The sequence below is a fragment of the Symphodus melops genome (genome assembly GCF_947650265.1).
Source record: "Symphodus melops genome assembly, chromosome: 21".
Taxonomy (NCBI): domain Eukaryota; kingdom Metazoa; phylum Chordata; class Actinopteri; order Labriformes; family Labridae; genus Symphodus; species Symphodus melops.
The window spans coordinates 8,612,325-8,628,081 of NC_136711.1; the positions used below are offsets into that span (position 1 = coordinate 8,612,325).

Consider the following 15,757-nt stretch of genomic DNA (forward strand, 5'->3'; position numbering starts at 1 on the left):
GCGCTCCATTAGCCAGCTCATTAAGTCACATTAGAACTCTGGAGATGAGATACATGTCCTGAGTGCTGGAGTAACCGCGGGCTGCTTACTATCTCTCTTTCTCTGGATATCTCTCGCAGCCACCGACACACATGTAGGGGAAGCTGGAGTGGGAATGTGCCACTTACCAGAGTCAGAGCTGGATGTTGCCACGGGCATTTTCAAATTCGGTTCCTCTCAGAGTTCTCCACACAACTTGTTCGGTGAACTGTAAAGAAAAAGAGACGAGAGAGGTGTTAGGGAAAAAAAAACACTGATGAAGTATTCATTGGTTGTATGAAAGTTGGATTCCTTGGTTGTCAGTCAACTGAGAGAGTAAGAAGGGAAAACAGGGCAGAAGCCATATTTTTCACAACAACAATAGATTGAGTAGCTCTGTCATCATCTAAGTCAATGGACTTAGATAATTCTTCCCAAGTTGTCCAAACAAGCTCCCACACACAACAACTGCGATCTAACTTTGTTAATGTCTATAAATAGAACAGCTGGTTGCTCCAGTAACAGCCAAACAGTTTGAGCCGCCACGTTCGAGGGGAGATACTATTAGCAACAGTTGGAAAGATTGAGTGAGCTGGGTGAGTGAGTGGGCAGGGGGAGCTAACATTAGCTTAGTGAGGATCCCTTTAGATTCTAATTGATCCGTTTAAATACAGGCAGGGAGGTAAAGCAGCAGGCAGCACAGACGGAAGCAAGGAGACTGAGTGTGTATTTTTCTGAGATGGACACCTGGCTACGCAGGTGAGGCGGAATATGTTCATGTGGTGAATAGCAATTAGGGATTTGAGACAGGTGCGGTGAACGGAAAGAGAGGTGAAAACAAGAAGGATCTGCCTGCGTGGTGAGGGTCAGAGGAAGAGACATTTAAGAGGACTGGGAAAAAGAGAGAGTGAGAGAGGAGGTGGAGGAGTGGGAAAAAGTGGGAAATCAATGAAAAAAGAGAATGAGAAAGAGGGGAGAAATAGAAGGGAGACTGAAGGAAAGAGAAAGAAAAGAGGAAACAGAGAAGAGAGGGAGAATGACAGAGAGATGGTGGTGGTGAACGAGAGAGGAGAGAAGTGAACGAGAGAGGAGAGAAGTGAAGGAGGGAGAGGAAAGAGGAGGGAGAAGGGAGATTAAACAACAATGGTGTTGAAGAAAGCCCTGCAGCTGATGAGGGAGAGACACTGGTATCCAAGGATGCTAATTCATGGTTGCCATGACAATAGCTATCCATCGTGAAACCAGTGTGGAGGCTTAACCCAGCAATGACATCACAGGGTCACTGTGTGTGTGAATAGATGCAAAATAAAAATCATTTTATAGGTCTCATCCTCGTTGACCAGATTGGGGTGATAAAGCATCTTCCCAGAATCTTCTGGAACTTAAGGAATTACACTAAGTGGCCACAGAGGGCGCCATCATTACTAACCGCTGGCAAATTCTTCTTTATAATAAGATATTTCGAACACTTAATTTAGAGACAGGCCAGTGAAAAAGACAGAAATCGGGCCAAGAGAGAGGTGGGAATGACATGCTGGCATGCTGGAAGGTCCTATCGAACCTGGGCTGACCGCTTTGGAAACATGGCCTCCGTACATGAAGCACAAGCACTAAGCAATGCTACAGGTTCATGCAAGTGTCTGGCTTACATATATCAGTAAAACTTCATCAGCTAACTGAACACATGGATCACAGTTCTCTCTTACAACTAATAAACTAATCATTTAATTTGGTTAAGGATTTATTTAGCCTGTTGTTATTGTGTAGCTTGCCTGTCCAGATTAAATGTCTGTTCTTCGTGTTAGATTTTGTGAAAAACATCTATAAATAAATGCGACTTATCATCAGGTGTGACCTGTACCTGTAGATGGTTTTTTCCTCTTCATGACTCTTATCTAGAAAATACAGTCAGTCTCCCTAGCCATGCAAACAGCTCAGTAGAAATGTGTTTTTCAGAATAAGGGCCTTTAAACAAGGAAGTTTTTTTTTTTAAAACATAGACATTGATGTTACATTTTGGAGTCTCACAAGGGTAAAATGTTGCCACACTGATGACTTGAGGGAAGCGGAACATTTTTCCACTTCTGTTGAACTTGTTTCTGGTGTTTCCTTCTTATCTCTGACTCCAGTTGTGAACATGGCGTCCCCAAAAGTGTTCCTGGAGGCCACTGGTAAGCAACACTTTGCATCTTTGAAGTTTTATTCTCCTTTTCGGATGTGCATAAACAGGCAGGCATAGGAAGAAACGCTGATTCTGCTTTGGATTTAAAAGATAAATCCAGCTCAGAGTTTGGGCTGAAATGCATCTACTCTGGAATTTCAACTGATTAGCAAGATTAGCTTTAGGTTATGAGGCATAAGCAACGACCCCAGAATCAGCTACGACACCTTTTGTGACAGATATGTCATCTGAAGTCGAGGAGGGCTTTGTAGGCCGTGACCGTCCACAGCCACATCAGTTTGAACCGAGCGCAGGCAGCAAGTGCTTCCACAGCCGGTGTGGAGGATAGGGAGGAGCAGGAGAGGATGGGGGACGATGAAAAGAGCTGGCATCACATAAGTCACCGCCTCTGGATCAGCCAATAGAAACATTCTCAGTAACTAGGTTTCAACCCGTAGAGGGCAGTATCTTTACATATTTCAACCACAATATAGAGAATATAAATACTGTGTACTCAAATGTCAATATTTGGATCCGATATTGATCAACAATACTAAATTCAAGTTCACAAGTTTCAGGTAAAAAAAAAAAAAAAAGTGCTCCAGAGTTTAGTTACTCTTTAAACATTGAGCTTGAATGCATATTTTGATCAACATTCCCACGTTGAGCTCAGAGAAATCTGACTAATGGTCGATACTTTTGGAATATTGCTCTTTGTTTTTGCTCTTCTATATCTAAGGTGCTCTCTGGCCTTTATGTAATTGATCCATTACCTCTAACCCACAGACATGTCATGTTGTTTGAGGAGTAATATCACCAATCAAAGTGCTACGCATTTCAAGTTTCTCTCTCTGAGTGTAGGCTGCTTCTAATGGACTAAAGGTTCATTAGAGTTCATTTTACATCACTTTTAGGTGAAACAGTTTTATTTCTCTGTAGGCGATCATCTTTCTGGTGCGTGTGTGTGTTAATAATATAGACACGTGGAGAAGTGTAATTCATCATCAGCTGTGATTTCTTCCTCTGGTGTGACATTGAAGCCCACTCTTCGATGCTGAAGCACCATGCACCTTTGTTGAACTCTGATCTATACGGATCAGGTCCTTAATACCTGCATTCCATTCCCTCTGGCTTATCTGTGTGATCCCGTGTTTCCACTGCAAAATGACAGATCTTGTTAAAAGTGTTCACTGACCACACGGCCACTAAGAAGTCAAAGCCGATTGTTGCAGGAGCCCGGCTGTGCTTGAGCTGGCTGAGACAGCAGGGGCTGAGGTTACAGGAGCCATTTTGCCTTCTTCTTTTTTCTTCTTCGTCACTTCTGAGGAATACTTGGCCCAGATCTAATGATGGTGCAGTCGTGGCTGCTGGCATTTCCCTGGTAATTGGTGGCGTTTTCTTGTAGAACAGCCTCCAAGTTCAGTAACACGTCATCAATCCCTTCAATCAGGGTTTAAAACGATTTCAAACTGTAAGGACTGACGCTGAAGTTGAAATGAAACGAATGTCAGTGATACTCAATTCAGTTCAAACAAAGTCGATTTGTCTGTGGGTGGAAAAGAGCAGCTTCCTGTCAGTATCTACAGTTCTATCTTGTGTATGTCCCTACTCTCTGAGTGATGCTCAATCTCTCTATTCACACACACACACACACACACACACACACACACACACACACACACACACACACACACACACACACACACACACACACACACACACACACACACACACACACACACACACACACACACACACACACACACACACACACACACACACACACACACACACACACACACGTTGCAGGAGCAGCTCAATAGCACAGCTGCAATGATATCACATTAGCAGACCTGCTATCATCTACTACAACAAGAGCCCAGCTGTGTGTGTGTGTGTGTGTGTGTGTGTGTGTGTGTGTGTGTGTGTGTGTGTGTGTGTGTGTGTGTGTGTGTGTGTGTGTGTGTGTGTGTGGCCATGTGCATATTTTTTATGTGCACACATCTTAAATTATATACTTCCTGACCTTTTCAAAGCAACAATGAAAATAACCTTTTTTCAGAGAAACATGGTGTACATTTGAATTCCTGTATCTCAGAAGTCTAAATTGACCAGTAATGAGAGTAAAGATTAAGGCTTTAGTGGCCTGAGATCAAGGAATTACGTGCTATGGGCACTTGACTTGTTTTCTTTTAAAAAGAGATTGGAAGATCTCTTCCTTCTTTATGATTGAGTTTTTTTTAAAATGCATCTGCTCTGAATTATAGCTTCACATACAAAACCACTCTGTTGTTCTTTAATTATCCTATCTCTCTTAATTCTTAATACGAAATGATCCGAAGCAGCTGATGAATGAGTTCATTTTCTGTCTGTCTATTTCAAAGCAGTACGTATGAAATCTACAACGCCAACACAAGCTGATTCTGAGGATGTGTTTTTATTTATCTTGCAGCACTCTTTGACACAAGCAGTGACCCAGGTGTTTGTATGCCAAGTGTAAAACGCCCTGAGCTGTCCGCACAGTGAGGCTGCATTAAAGCCTGTAAACATGCACACACACACACACACCCCTGCACAATCACAATCACACACACACACACACACACACACACACACACACACACACACACACACACGCACCAACGACCAAACAAGTCTTAATCCACACATGCAGGCTGGCGTCAGGCCTAAAAATAACCCTGCGCTCCCACAGGTTCACCTCCTCTCATTACTTGACAAGGGAAAACTGTCGTATCCAAGACAACCATGAGCAGCTCTTTTTTTCCCCGGCGCTTCGCCATGGCAACAAGGGAAAATGCGTAAAATAATAATAAGTTGGAGCTAAAATTGGGTCTATTAAAAGGAGCGTGATGTCAATAAAGCTGCTCTTTTTCTGAGGAATTAATACAGAAATGTTGTTTTTCATCATAATATAAGTGGTCTTTTACAAAAGGAAAATATTTCTGAACATGTGTTGCATGTTTGGTTGTACATCTTTGAAAAGGATTGAATGACCTTTGAACAACGGTAAAGATGAGGCTCTTTTAAAGACACAATCCTGCCAGGATTTATACAATTCTTCCTGAAAAGGCTTTATGAAAAGCTAGTTTTGCATGTTTGCCCAGGAGAGTCAGCATGTTCATGACGTCAAACTAAAGAGTCTTTTTGACATAAAACTGACACAACATGAAAGTTCCTCCCAGGAGCTTTAACCTGTTTTCTTTACTAACCATTACCTCACAGACTCTGGACTCCACTACAATTATGATTTCATCAAAGATTCTCACAAAGTTAGAAATCACATTTTAAATTCATCTGCTCTTACTCTTCCTCTAAAACAGCATTATGACACAACTGTTTCCATCTTTAACAGATACCACCTGATGCTTTCTTTTCCCTGAGCTGATGGGGTCATGAGGCTGTAATTAGTGCAATAAGAATTAAATGTCACCTACAGACCACTAAGAGGCTAAAGAACTCAGGTGAGCACTGAGAGCCACCCGGGGGGGTCCTTTGCAATGCACCCCCTGCTGGGATTTCATTAAAGATGTCCACTTTTGTTAAGGAGCAGCTATAATGGTCTAACCAAAGTGTATATCACAGCAGCTGGATGAGCATATTGCCCACAGACAGCCTACAAGCTTTGTTGACCAACTCCAGATTCTAAACGATGTAAGCAAATGTGTTAAGTTGTCATGTTGCAGCAAAGATCAGACAGGAGAGAATCAATTTTGTGAACATGTTCTGAACTCCTGGTGGGACTTTAATGCATTAATTATGATTCAGTCATTAATTACAAGAAAATAACGCACTAATTTTTTTAACGCTACACAATTAAATAAATTATTTTATTATTAATTACTACACAACGCGGTACTGTTTGTTATTGCACGTTTTTTGTATGACGATTACATTGATGCACACGTGATGTCAGAATTTGGCGACAGGCCAACAAAATACATGGATGGAAGCGCGCTGTTATAGCCAATGCAAGGACATTTTTATTTCAAGAAGCCTTCATAAAAGCGTGGTAACTGTGCAAAAAAAAAAGAGTTTGCAATGCACCCAAGCAATTCAAGCCTCTGGTACCATCTCAATGCAAAACAATGCAAAAGCTAGCAGCTAGCTAGCTTACAGCTACTAGTACAAACAAGAGGTGTTTGCAACCCAAACTCGACCAAATGACTTGAACAACTCACAAATTCACTCACTAGATGGATGCAATTAATTCGATTAATTAATTAGAAAGCCCTGAGTTAATTACCGTAAATTCCGGACTATAAGCCGCTACTTTTTTCTCACACTTCGAGCACTGCGGCTTCTACTCCGGTGCGGCTAATGCATGGATTTTTTATGGGGGACAATGAGCTTCTGCCGCAAAAACATTTGACTTCGTCACGTCGGATCTTAATATCAGTCATTTTGCGCTTTATGCACGCACCCTCATGATGGAAAACACACGGAGAAATACATATGATGTAGCTTTCAAGTTAAAGGCGATCGACCTGGCTGTCAAAGAAGCTAACAGAGCTGCTGCACGTTAAGATGACACTGACAGCGACAACAGAGACTGAGGAAGTGAGTAATGAAGTCATTCTGAGGCAGTGAATGGATGGACTTTTTCTTGTGAAAAATATTACGGTCATCTTTTTCATCAGCCGTGTTACAGACACCGTCGGCTAGGCTTCGTATTGTAACGGTTCATGTTGTAAAGTCAGTAGTTGATAATGTGTTCATAATTCCGATTATGTGGAGAGTCAGTGAATGCACCAGCGAGGACGTGTTGAGTGGCTGTATGAGAGAACGCTGGGGGAGAGAGTTGGATTGTTACGGAAAGTTATGTGTTGCTCTCTGCTGTAAACGGCGTGGTCACGGCCGACAGTGACCGGATTATTAAAAGTTATTATTTGAACGCTCTCGTCGTCCTTTAACGTCCGTACGGACGCTACAGTATTTGCGGATGTTACCGGTAGCCTACGTCTGTGTAAATAGCTCTTGTTATAGCGTGGACACCTGCGGCATATAATCAAGTGCGGCTTATATATGTACAAATACATTTATTTACTTATTTTTAGCCGGTGCGGCTTATATCCAGGTGCGCTCAATAGTACGGAATTTACGGTAGATTTATTTATTTATTTTTTTTTAAATCAAGTCTCACCCCTGGTTCTAACTAATGATGTGCAAAGACAAACCTGGAAAGCAATGAAGGCTTTATCCTCATCTATGATAGTACAGAGGGAATTGTACTCAATAATGTCATGCTTTTCCAGGTTTCAACACTAGTTTAAGTAAAATTAGCTGTTGTTTAACTATGGACACAGACATCGAGTCAGTTTGCTGCCAGGAATTTCTGAGATGCCAATTCATTGTGGAAGAAATCTCTTCATCAGTTCAGAAAACGGCTGTATGTGTGTAGACAGACTGTCAATATCCTGTAGCTTCAGTGGGAGTTGCCTGCGGTGCTGTGCATTCTGGTAGTTGTTGTCTTTCATCCACGTGAGTCAAGCAGACACTTTCTGCCTTTTGTCGGTCAAAAGGCAACAACTTCAAAATGTATTTCAAATCTCTACACCATATATGACCGAATTTCACTACAGATTCCTGTTCCAACGAGTGAAGTATCCCTTTAAAGAACCATTCAAAACTAGTACAGTGCATTAGCAGTTCTGTGAGCTTTAGGCACAGTACTGCTGATATATTACATATTTAATCTTACTTTGATTGGAAGCAATCAACGGAATTCACAGTGAAAGACGATCATTTGTTATGCAGGTATTTTAAAAAAACAAAAACAATTTCCAAAATAAGGCCTCATCACATTGCTTACAAATCATGTTATTGAGATATCAAAGTGAGAAGCCATTTTTTTCAGAACATTCATTTATAAACATCTTCATTGCATGTGATTTTTAAAGCAGGTGGATAAACCGGACCCACTGAAATTCATTTATTTGTGCAACAATGGTAAACATGGTAGAATGCATCAGCCTCTGTATGGAGATCTGAGTCTGGATGAAAGAGGTGGCAGGTGGGAGAGATCACCAACACTGGTTAGAGGTTAAAACACACTGAAATGCAACTCTGCAGATTAATGACACTGTGGAATCGAGTGTAGCTGGGTTATACTTCTCTCAACCAGCTTAAGTTGATCACACAAACTCTTTAATAAGGTAATTAACCGTTTGAGTGTTAAATAATCAGGTTGCCCTCGGAGTTCCTCAACAGGAAGAGCTCTTGATTTTTTCTGCATGTGTGACAAATATTAAAACATTAGTTTGAATTCAATGTCAAGTTTGCAGGATTTTGAGGTTTAGAATGTCATGGTCACGTTGTCCGACTCACACTGCTGGCTTTTTGTTGTCTTTTACAAAATATACTTCAATTGTTTTGATTGAATAAAGTGTAATGTACGTTTTTTATGAAACACATCAGCTTTACATTAAAGACGTGTAGCAAATCCCAAACCCTTTCCAAAGTGGGGAATTTTATTATGAAATCTTTTCTTTTAAAACAGACACTGAATGTGTTCTAATCCAGTCAAATCCCCTGAATTAGATTTAGTGCTCATATAAAATCCAACAGTTGGATTTTTGTAGAGATGGGACCAATCCGATCAATATAGTATCAGGACCGATATTGACACAATTTACGTATTGGATATCGGACTGACAATGGCAATCAACGTCACAGATCAAAAAAAATGGTTGGACACTTTAAACATTCTCAGCTTGCACAGTCTCACTCTGAAGACATGCAGACTGAACTGTAGGAAGTGTCCACACACCGTCTCCATGACGACTTTCATGACGAGATTGAACAGCTCCCTCTATACGATCTAAAGTCTTACACTTCAGTGTCAGACATTTAGTTTGAAAAACCTGACTGTTGTTGCTACTTCCTGTTTGTTTGTGCAGCGTTGTGCACCATGCACTGGAAATACAGGTTAACTACAGTTTTATGTAGCCTCACACATTATTCAAAAAAATAATAATAACACTAGAAATTTAGTTATGATGATAAAAATATCAGTATTAGTACATATGTATCGGAATCTGATCGGACAAGAATAACAAAGTTGATCAGTGCATATCTAGATTGTTTATGTTGTTGGAATCAGAATCTGGATAAGAAATATTCCTTTATGTCTGGGGAGGAATTTGGGCAAAAAGGAAGTGACCTTAAAACAAAGTAGGATTTAAGGAATTGAACTGAATACCAGACATGATTAGGTCTATGATTTTAAAATACTGTACTTCCAACAAATAATCAATATCACTATCAATGTCACTTGTTATTCTTGCACTATTTGCTACTCTACAACGCACTACCTCACTTTTTAACTTAATCTGCACTCTGTTTATATTGTTAATACTTTAATTTATCCACATACTACCTCCAAGGTGAAATACTCATAAGTGCCCTTGTCTGTCGATTGTCTGTCGTTCGTTATTTGTTGTCCCAAATGTCTTTAGTTAAGTTATTTGTTTTATAGTATCGTTTTTTTTATTGCTAGTTTTCTTAGTGCTCTTTTTATGCACTGCAGGTTTGCACTGGGGGTTGGGGGGGATTGCAATTTCATCTGTGCTGTATGTTTAACATGGAGCATATTTGACAAATAAACAACTTTGAACCTTGAACCTTGAATCACTATCCTTTCTCTAGTAGAAACTTTGCATGATTGATTACATGATGCTGTGTTTATTATAGCAAATAAAAAGATACCAAAATAAAAAAAGAACAGGAAAAAAAAATAAACATAGATCATTATATAGACTGTTAGTTTATATATTATAAGTCTGTAAAAGAGACGCAACAGGATTCTGGGGCTAAATTTACTATTTAAAGATATAGTAAGATTGGCATTTTTCAGAGAAGAACGTTTTAAAATCTATCTTGATTTGGTTATTCTCGTTTTTTTCTTAAATGATTACTTTTTCTATTCTTTCTTGATACATTTTCATTTTATTCTGTAGACTATGTGAGACTTTACTGGAGAGGACACAACTAAATTCAAACACCCTGACAACACAGCGTTTTCTTTATTTCTGGGAGAATTAGAAAGACATCCTCCTTATTTATCATCCTCTGTCCTGCACGTCACACACAGTGTTGCACCTACACCTCTATTGGTCCGCACGCGCGCAAACGTATTTAGTTGTGGGCATGCGCATTGGTTATGAACAGGTGCGTGACGTCTGTCCAGTAGTTGTTATTAACAGGTCACGGTTTTTCTAATCATTTTCACTCTCCCAAATTCAATATACACCACAGCACACAGTGTGAAGGCTGTCAAATATCGCTGTTTTTAGTTGTAGACATCGTACAGGTGCAAATAGCCCAAGGTTAATTAGGCTAGCTTAAAAATGCATGTGGGTACTGAGTGAGGCTGAGTCAGAAGACAAGCGCCTGTAGAAGAAAAGAGGTGATGCGTCTCGTGCTTGTTCCTCGTTATTTAAGAATAGGAAATGCGTGTTAAGCGCCATTGATCACGGCAGTCACACTTTAACTCCTTGGGAGGCCGATAAATTCACAGGATACAATATAAAACATGATACTACTGTGTCTGTGTGCATAAACATCCACCTGGCGAGGGGCGAAGGTGGACTACAGACTGACTCCTCTGACATGCCTTGGCTTCAGGATCCCATTCATTTCCTTCATCAAACTACACTGAAAACCATGTCATCTTGTGATTAAAGGCAACAAAAGGTCGAAGCACTCACCTGTCCGGTCACCTTTATCTGGATTTCTCTTCCGTGTGAGAAGCAGAAAATATATTCGAGATATCTCCACCGGTCTACTCGTGGTTGTTGAAGCACAGCAGGTCTGCTTTAATCTGTGCAGGCACTTTCACTCCACCGAAGCAGCCGACGGTAACCCACACACACGGCTATCTTTAACGAGACCTCACCTTAAACGGCTCTCGTGCTCTCACGAATAGCTCCATCGATTAAAAGCCAATTGTCCAATCTGTCACGCGCTTATCCCGTCTCCCTAAGGATTAACGGGAAGTGTTTTTGTGATGACAAAAGCGTCTCTTGCTGTAGTACCCCGGTTTGAAGTTGAAGTGTGTCCGCTCCCGTCGATATAAACCCTGACAAGAGCAGCAGTTAGAGACGCTCACTAATGAAAGCTTGATGGTGATACAGTGACATCTAGTGGCAGCAGAAGGGAACGTAGTCAGTTCACTCAATTATAAAATAAAAAGACCAAATCAAGTTTGACTATATAATACTTTTATTCCATTCAAACTATTTATTGTAAAGTGATTGATTTTGATATAAATTATTTACATCTTCGGCCAAAGTAAAAACAGTTTTACTTAGAGGGGAAGACACACAGACGGATCAAAGGTTTGCATGCACATTAAATAATAAAGTATGGAGAGTTTCAATTTCCAGTTCAGGTTTTTCTTGTTGGTTGGCGAAGAGAAGGATTTTTGAGGAGGGCAGTTGGGTTAGAGTAAGGAATGGGCTTGTTTACCACTGATCCCCGTAGTCTGAGCTGTAGAATAAGAGAAAAGGCAGGTTAAAAATGGAAGTGTACACTTATATCTTATCATGTCACATGTGATGCCAGCTCTGACAGATTACATTACACCGACCATTGGATTGTGACATTGTGTTAATAACATAATCAATACACTGTTTGAATCTGCAGCGAGATAAAATGTTAATCAATAGTCACTTGAAGAGGGAAATTATAATAGCAAGGAGCTTCGAAAGTGCGTCATTAAAAGCAATATAATCCCTTTTTAGAAAGACTTAGAGCAAGAACACATTGTGAAAATATATGGAACCATTATAAGCAGAACTGCGTGGTAAATTACTTCAATGATAAGGTATCAGGCATTGGTTATGGAGTTTGATGTTACTTTATTAAATATCTACACTTTCACCCAAAATATTTCACTATAATCAATATAAAAATAAGGACTAGATTTCTCTTTTAAATAGGCTTATAGAAATTTGCTCTTACTCTGGCTTTTAAAGACACAACTTAATTCACTGAGAATGGACAAACATAAAAACGTTTAAATCTTGCAAGATATATTTTCTGAATGTTCAGTTAGCACAGTTAGTACACTATTGTGTCATCAAACCAGATATGTCCTCTCTCACCTTGGTTCAGTGTCCTGGTTTGAATCACCTCCAAACAGCAGCCATGCCATTGCCTGCTCAGGGGTGGACCTCTTTCCATACCTCCAGAAAATAAAACAAAAACAATGCAAGTTAATACTATAGTAGCTGATCATTAAATCTACAATTCACTGAGTGCTCCGTTGATGTCAGCCCTGCTAAGAATTTCAACTGTTGTTCACTTTCTTTTCTTGTCATCTAGTTTTGAGCAAGGTGAGTTAGCTGCACACACCCTGCTGAGCTTTAATCAGCAGTCTCTACACTCCAATCACAAATCAGCAGAGCTATTATCTGAGAGAAAAGAAGTGTTTTCAAATTCACATCCCAAGGTCCAGCCAGGCAAACACATAGAGCTTCTCAGACTTTGTCTTTCTAAGCCTCCTTACTATAAATCAATGTGTGGGCCCTGCAGAGTAAACATGCATTTGTTTGAGAGGTTACACTGGGAGTCATTTGGCAGATCCAGACTCTTACTTACCATACATTAATGTGAAAACATAGTGTAACATGATTCTATGACAGGAAAACTGCACCCTCCAGTTTTTTTCACCTGAATTGCCACTGATTTCACGATACTAAAAAAGCTTTTTCAGGACGATATCTAAATCCTTAGAGATATTATCTGTGCTGCATTTTCTCAGCCCTGACTGTAAAAGTTCCACAAAACCTGCTTTCATTTAAGTATTGAAGTTAGGAAAAAATGACATTATTTGGTTTTTAAAGACAAAAGTATGTCTCATGAGATTTCCAGGTGTAACAAAGACATTACAAGACTCTAACTGGTCTCCACTTTATAAACTCACCTGAGGAAAACCAGACTTCAGTCCTTTACCTCATCATTAATTGTAATGCACACAGAAATGCAATTTCAAGATTGCCAAACTGCTGGCATCTAAAAAGTCCCTTTCAGGATATAAAAAATGTCCTGATGAGTGAGTCACACAACAAGGTGAGGTCTGGAACCCCCAGGTGGCTTTACTGGTTAACTTGTCCTTGAGTTGGAGACTTAATGAGAGAAACTGACTGTGTGACACAAACACACTGCACAGCTAGTTAATTGTCCTTTTTCACTTCTCAGGTTGACATAAGTGTTGATTGGAAAGTTTAGATTACTGAAAATCTTCTCATGGCCATGAGGTGTTCAAAAGTTCACAAACAGTGTTCAATACACTCTATTGATTTGCCCTTTGGAAAAGTAGTCCTTGCATAATTACATAGAACACAACATGTGTCTAAGAAAGAAGAAGCAAACAAATATAAGGTTTAATATCCCTGCTTTACCTCTGTCTGGTGATGAGGTTGACATAGTGTCGGACAGCTGCGTGGTATTTGGCCCAGTCCTCCGGAGACGCGTTGTTGCCAGGACTCTCCGGTTTGGGAGGATAAGCGTCTGCAAAGCTGCTCAGACAGACGAGCAGGCAGAGCACGAGCGCTGCGAACATCATCCACGATCTCAGCAGGTTGGCCATCTGAGGACATTGACACAGACCAGGGTAGAAACCATAATAAAAAAGTTTGAATCTACAAACATTTCTTGAAGCTAATATACTACATTTGTTTTCTGTTCAATTTAATGTATAGGCTACTCCAGGCGTGGCCGACCAGTCAGAGACTAAGAGCCACATTCTATACTGTGTTAACTTTTGGAGCTTCCGCTTTCCTGTCTATGTCTCTCTCACACACAAATTTCAAATCTAAAAATTAACAATAGCCTTGACACTCACACACACACACACACACACACACACTCACTCACGCAGACAGACAGACAGACAAACATAAACACACACACACTCACTCACGCAGACAGACAGACAGACGGACAGACGGACAGACGGACAGACGGACAGACAGACAGACAGACGGACAGACGGACGGACAGACGGACAGACAGACACAACCTCACACAGACAGAAATATACCTCTGCATTTACTGTAAATGTCACACAACAACATATTGACTAAAAAAATGACTAAAAATAACTAAGACCACAGGCCAGTCATTGTCAACAATGAATATTGTGTGCACTGTCTCACACAAAGACACTCTCAGTTAAATCAAGTCCAAAAACTAACAAAAATGTAACAATTTACAAGAGCGTCCACTTCACACCAACATAATGCATGGTCACGATTCCGTATATTGTGTTTTATATTGAAATTGATCGGATGCTCTGTGCGTTTCCTACTCTAACTTCCTGCCTGGGTTGTCATATTTTGTCCGCTTGACGCGTCCCTGCAGTTAGACTCGCAGTGTATTAGAAACGGAGTAGGGCGCAGTATGGAGTCGGAACAGTGACAGCTAAATCTTGGCATTGAAAACACACCTGAACTAAAAAACAAAAAACAAAGATGGACATTGAAACACTTGTTTTTTAAAATACATATATTGGTACCGAAACAGGTAGACTATTGGCGCTTACAAAGTATAACTGAAGAAACAAAGAAAACGGATTAAAACATTTTATTTTGATAGCTTTTGCATTCTTTTGTGTTTTTAGTGACAATATTTAGATGAGTTCTTCATGTCTTTCTTTTTTTCAAAAACAGTATTTTACATAATGCCAGTTAAATGTCACGATGACAGATTTTTTACATTGTGAATGGTTTTGGGTTTTAAAGTTTTTTGTCACATTTTTGGCGTGGAGGGGAGGGTATGAAAGGAGGGGGCATTGAGGGCGTGATTTACATCAAATCTGCATATCAACGAGAACTGACCCTGAACCCTGAGATACAGCTTGTGTGGGGCACTGACGGACCGCTGCGCGCACTGAGCAGGCTCCGAGTGAATTACTGACGCGCACCTGCAATGTTAAACATAAACACAAAAACAGAACACACAACATTTTATATGAACTCAGGAGCCGCATGAGACCGGGAGACACAGTTTGCACCCCTTGGTTACTTCAATAAACTAAACGCTCTTATCTAAACTCCTTATATGGAAATATATTCCTGGATATATAGTTACTGGGAAATCACGTACAGGGGGATACGTTATAAATCAAGGCAGGCTGAATTCAAATAAAGACATTACAAGTAAGAAGTAAGATGACTTACTTTTTGTCAGATGTCTTGTGAAGTTGTCTTGTGTCGTCAGCCGGATAGTGCTCCTGTCTCACTGCTCTCCTCAAGCTTCACACAGTTATATAGTGTCCGACACATGGGCTACCTGATGCACACTGAACAACAGTTAACCACACCCCTCACTTCATCACGGGCGCGTGGAGGGGGCACCTTTAATCTGACATAAATGTGTACATAAAAAGTCAGTTTACAAGTAGTTCCGTTTCAATATTTGACCAAAACTAACTGCGGGAGTTGATTTTGGTGCAGATGCAAAATAAATGACGCAGATATCACAGATTGTTAGTGTTGTCTATGTGGTTTTTGTTGTTGTTGTTTTTTAGCCTTGCCTAGTTAAATTGCATTAAAT

General features: G+C 40.2%; 2 protein-coding genes across 2 annotated transcripts in view; both read right to left on the minus strand.

Annotated features, from left to right (window-relative positions):
• Positions 1 to 11,269, minus strand: part of mpp2b (MAGUK p55 scaffold protein 2b) — a 46,939-nt gene extending 35,670 nt beyond the window's left edge. The window contains exons 1-2 of the mRNA XM_079333880.1: positions 10,906 to 11,269; positions 168 to 247 (exon numbers count right to left, since the gene is read on the minus strand). Of these exons, the coding sequence (XP_079190006.1) occupies positions 168 to 198 (31 nt within the window). The 5' untranslated portion in view covers positions 199 to 247; positions 10,906 to 11,269. The remainder of the gene's footprint in view (positions 1 to 167; positions 248 to 10,905) is intronic.
• Positions 11,270 to 11,401: 132 nt separating this feature from the next.
• Positions 11,402 to 15,466, minus strand: pyyb (peptide YYb). The gene is made up of 4 exons (XM_079333728.1): positions 15,382 to 15,466; positions 13,603 to 13,790; positions 12,304 to 12,384; positions 11,402 to 11,686 (listed from the first exon to the last, which is right to left on the minus strand). The coding sequence occupies exons 2-4, from the start codon at positions 13,788 to 13,790 to the stop codon at positions 11,662 to 11,664; spliced, it is 294 nt and encodes a 97-aa protein (XP_079189854.1). The 5' UTR covers positions 15,382 to 15,466; the 3' UTR covers positions 11,402 to 11,661.
• Positions 15,467 to 15,757: the final 291 nt, after the last annotated feature.

Coding starts and splice junctions, on each gene's coding strand:
- pyyb (XM_079333728.1), bottom strand. CDS start 13,790: ATGGCCAACCTGCTGAGATCGTGGATGATGTTCGCAGCGCTCGTGCTC. Junction 12,385..13,602: donor AACCTCATCACCAGACAGAG/GTAAAGCAGGGA, acceptor TATTTTCTGGAG/GTATGGAAAGAGGTCCACCC. Junction 11,687..12,303: donor AACCAGGACACTGAACCAAG/GTGAGAGAGGAC, acceptor CTTATTCTACAG/CTCAGACTACGGGGATCAGT.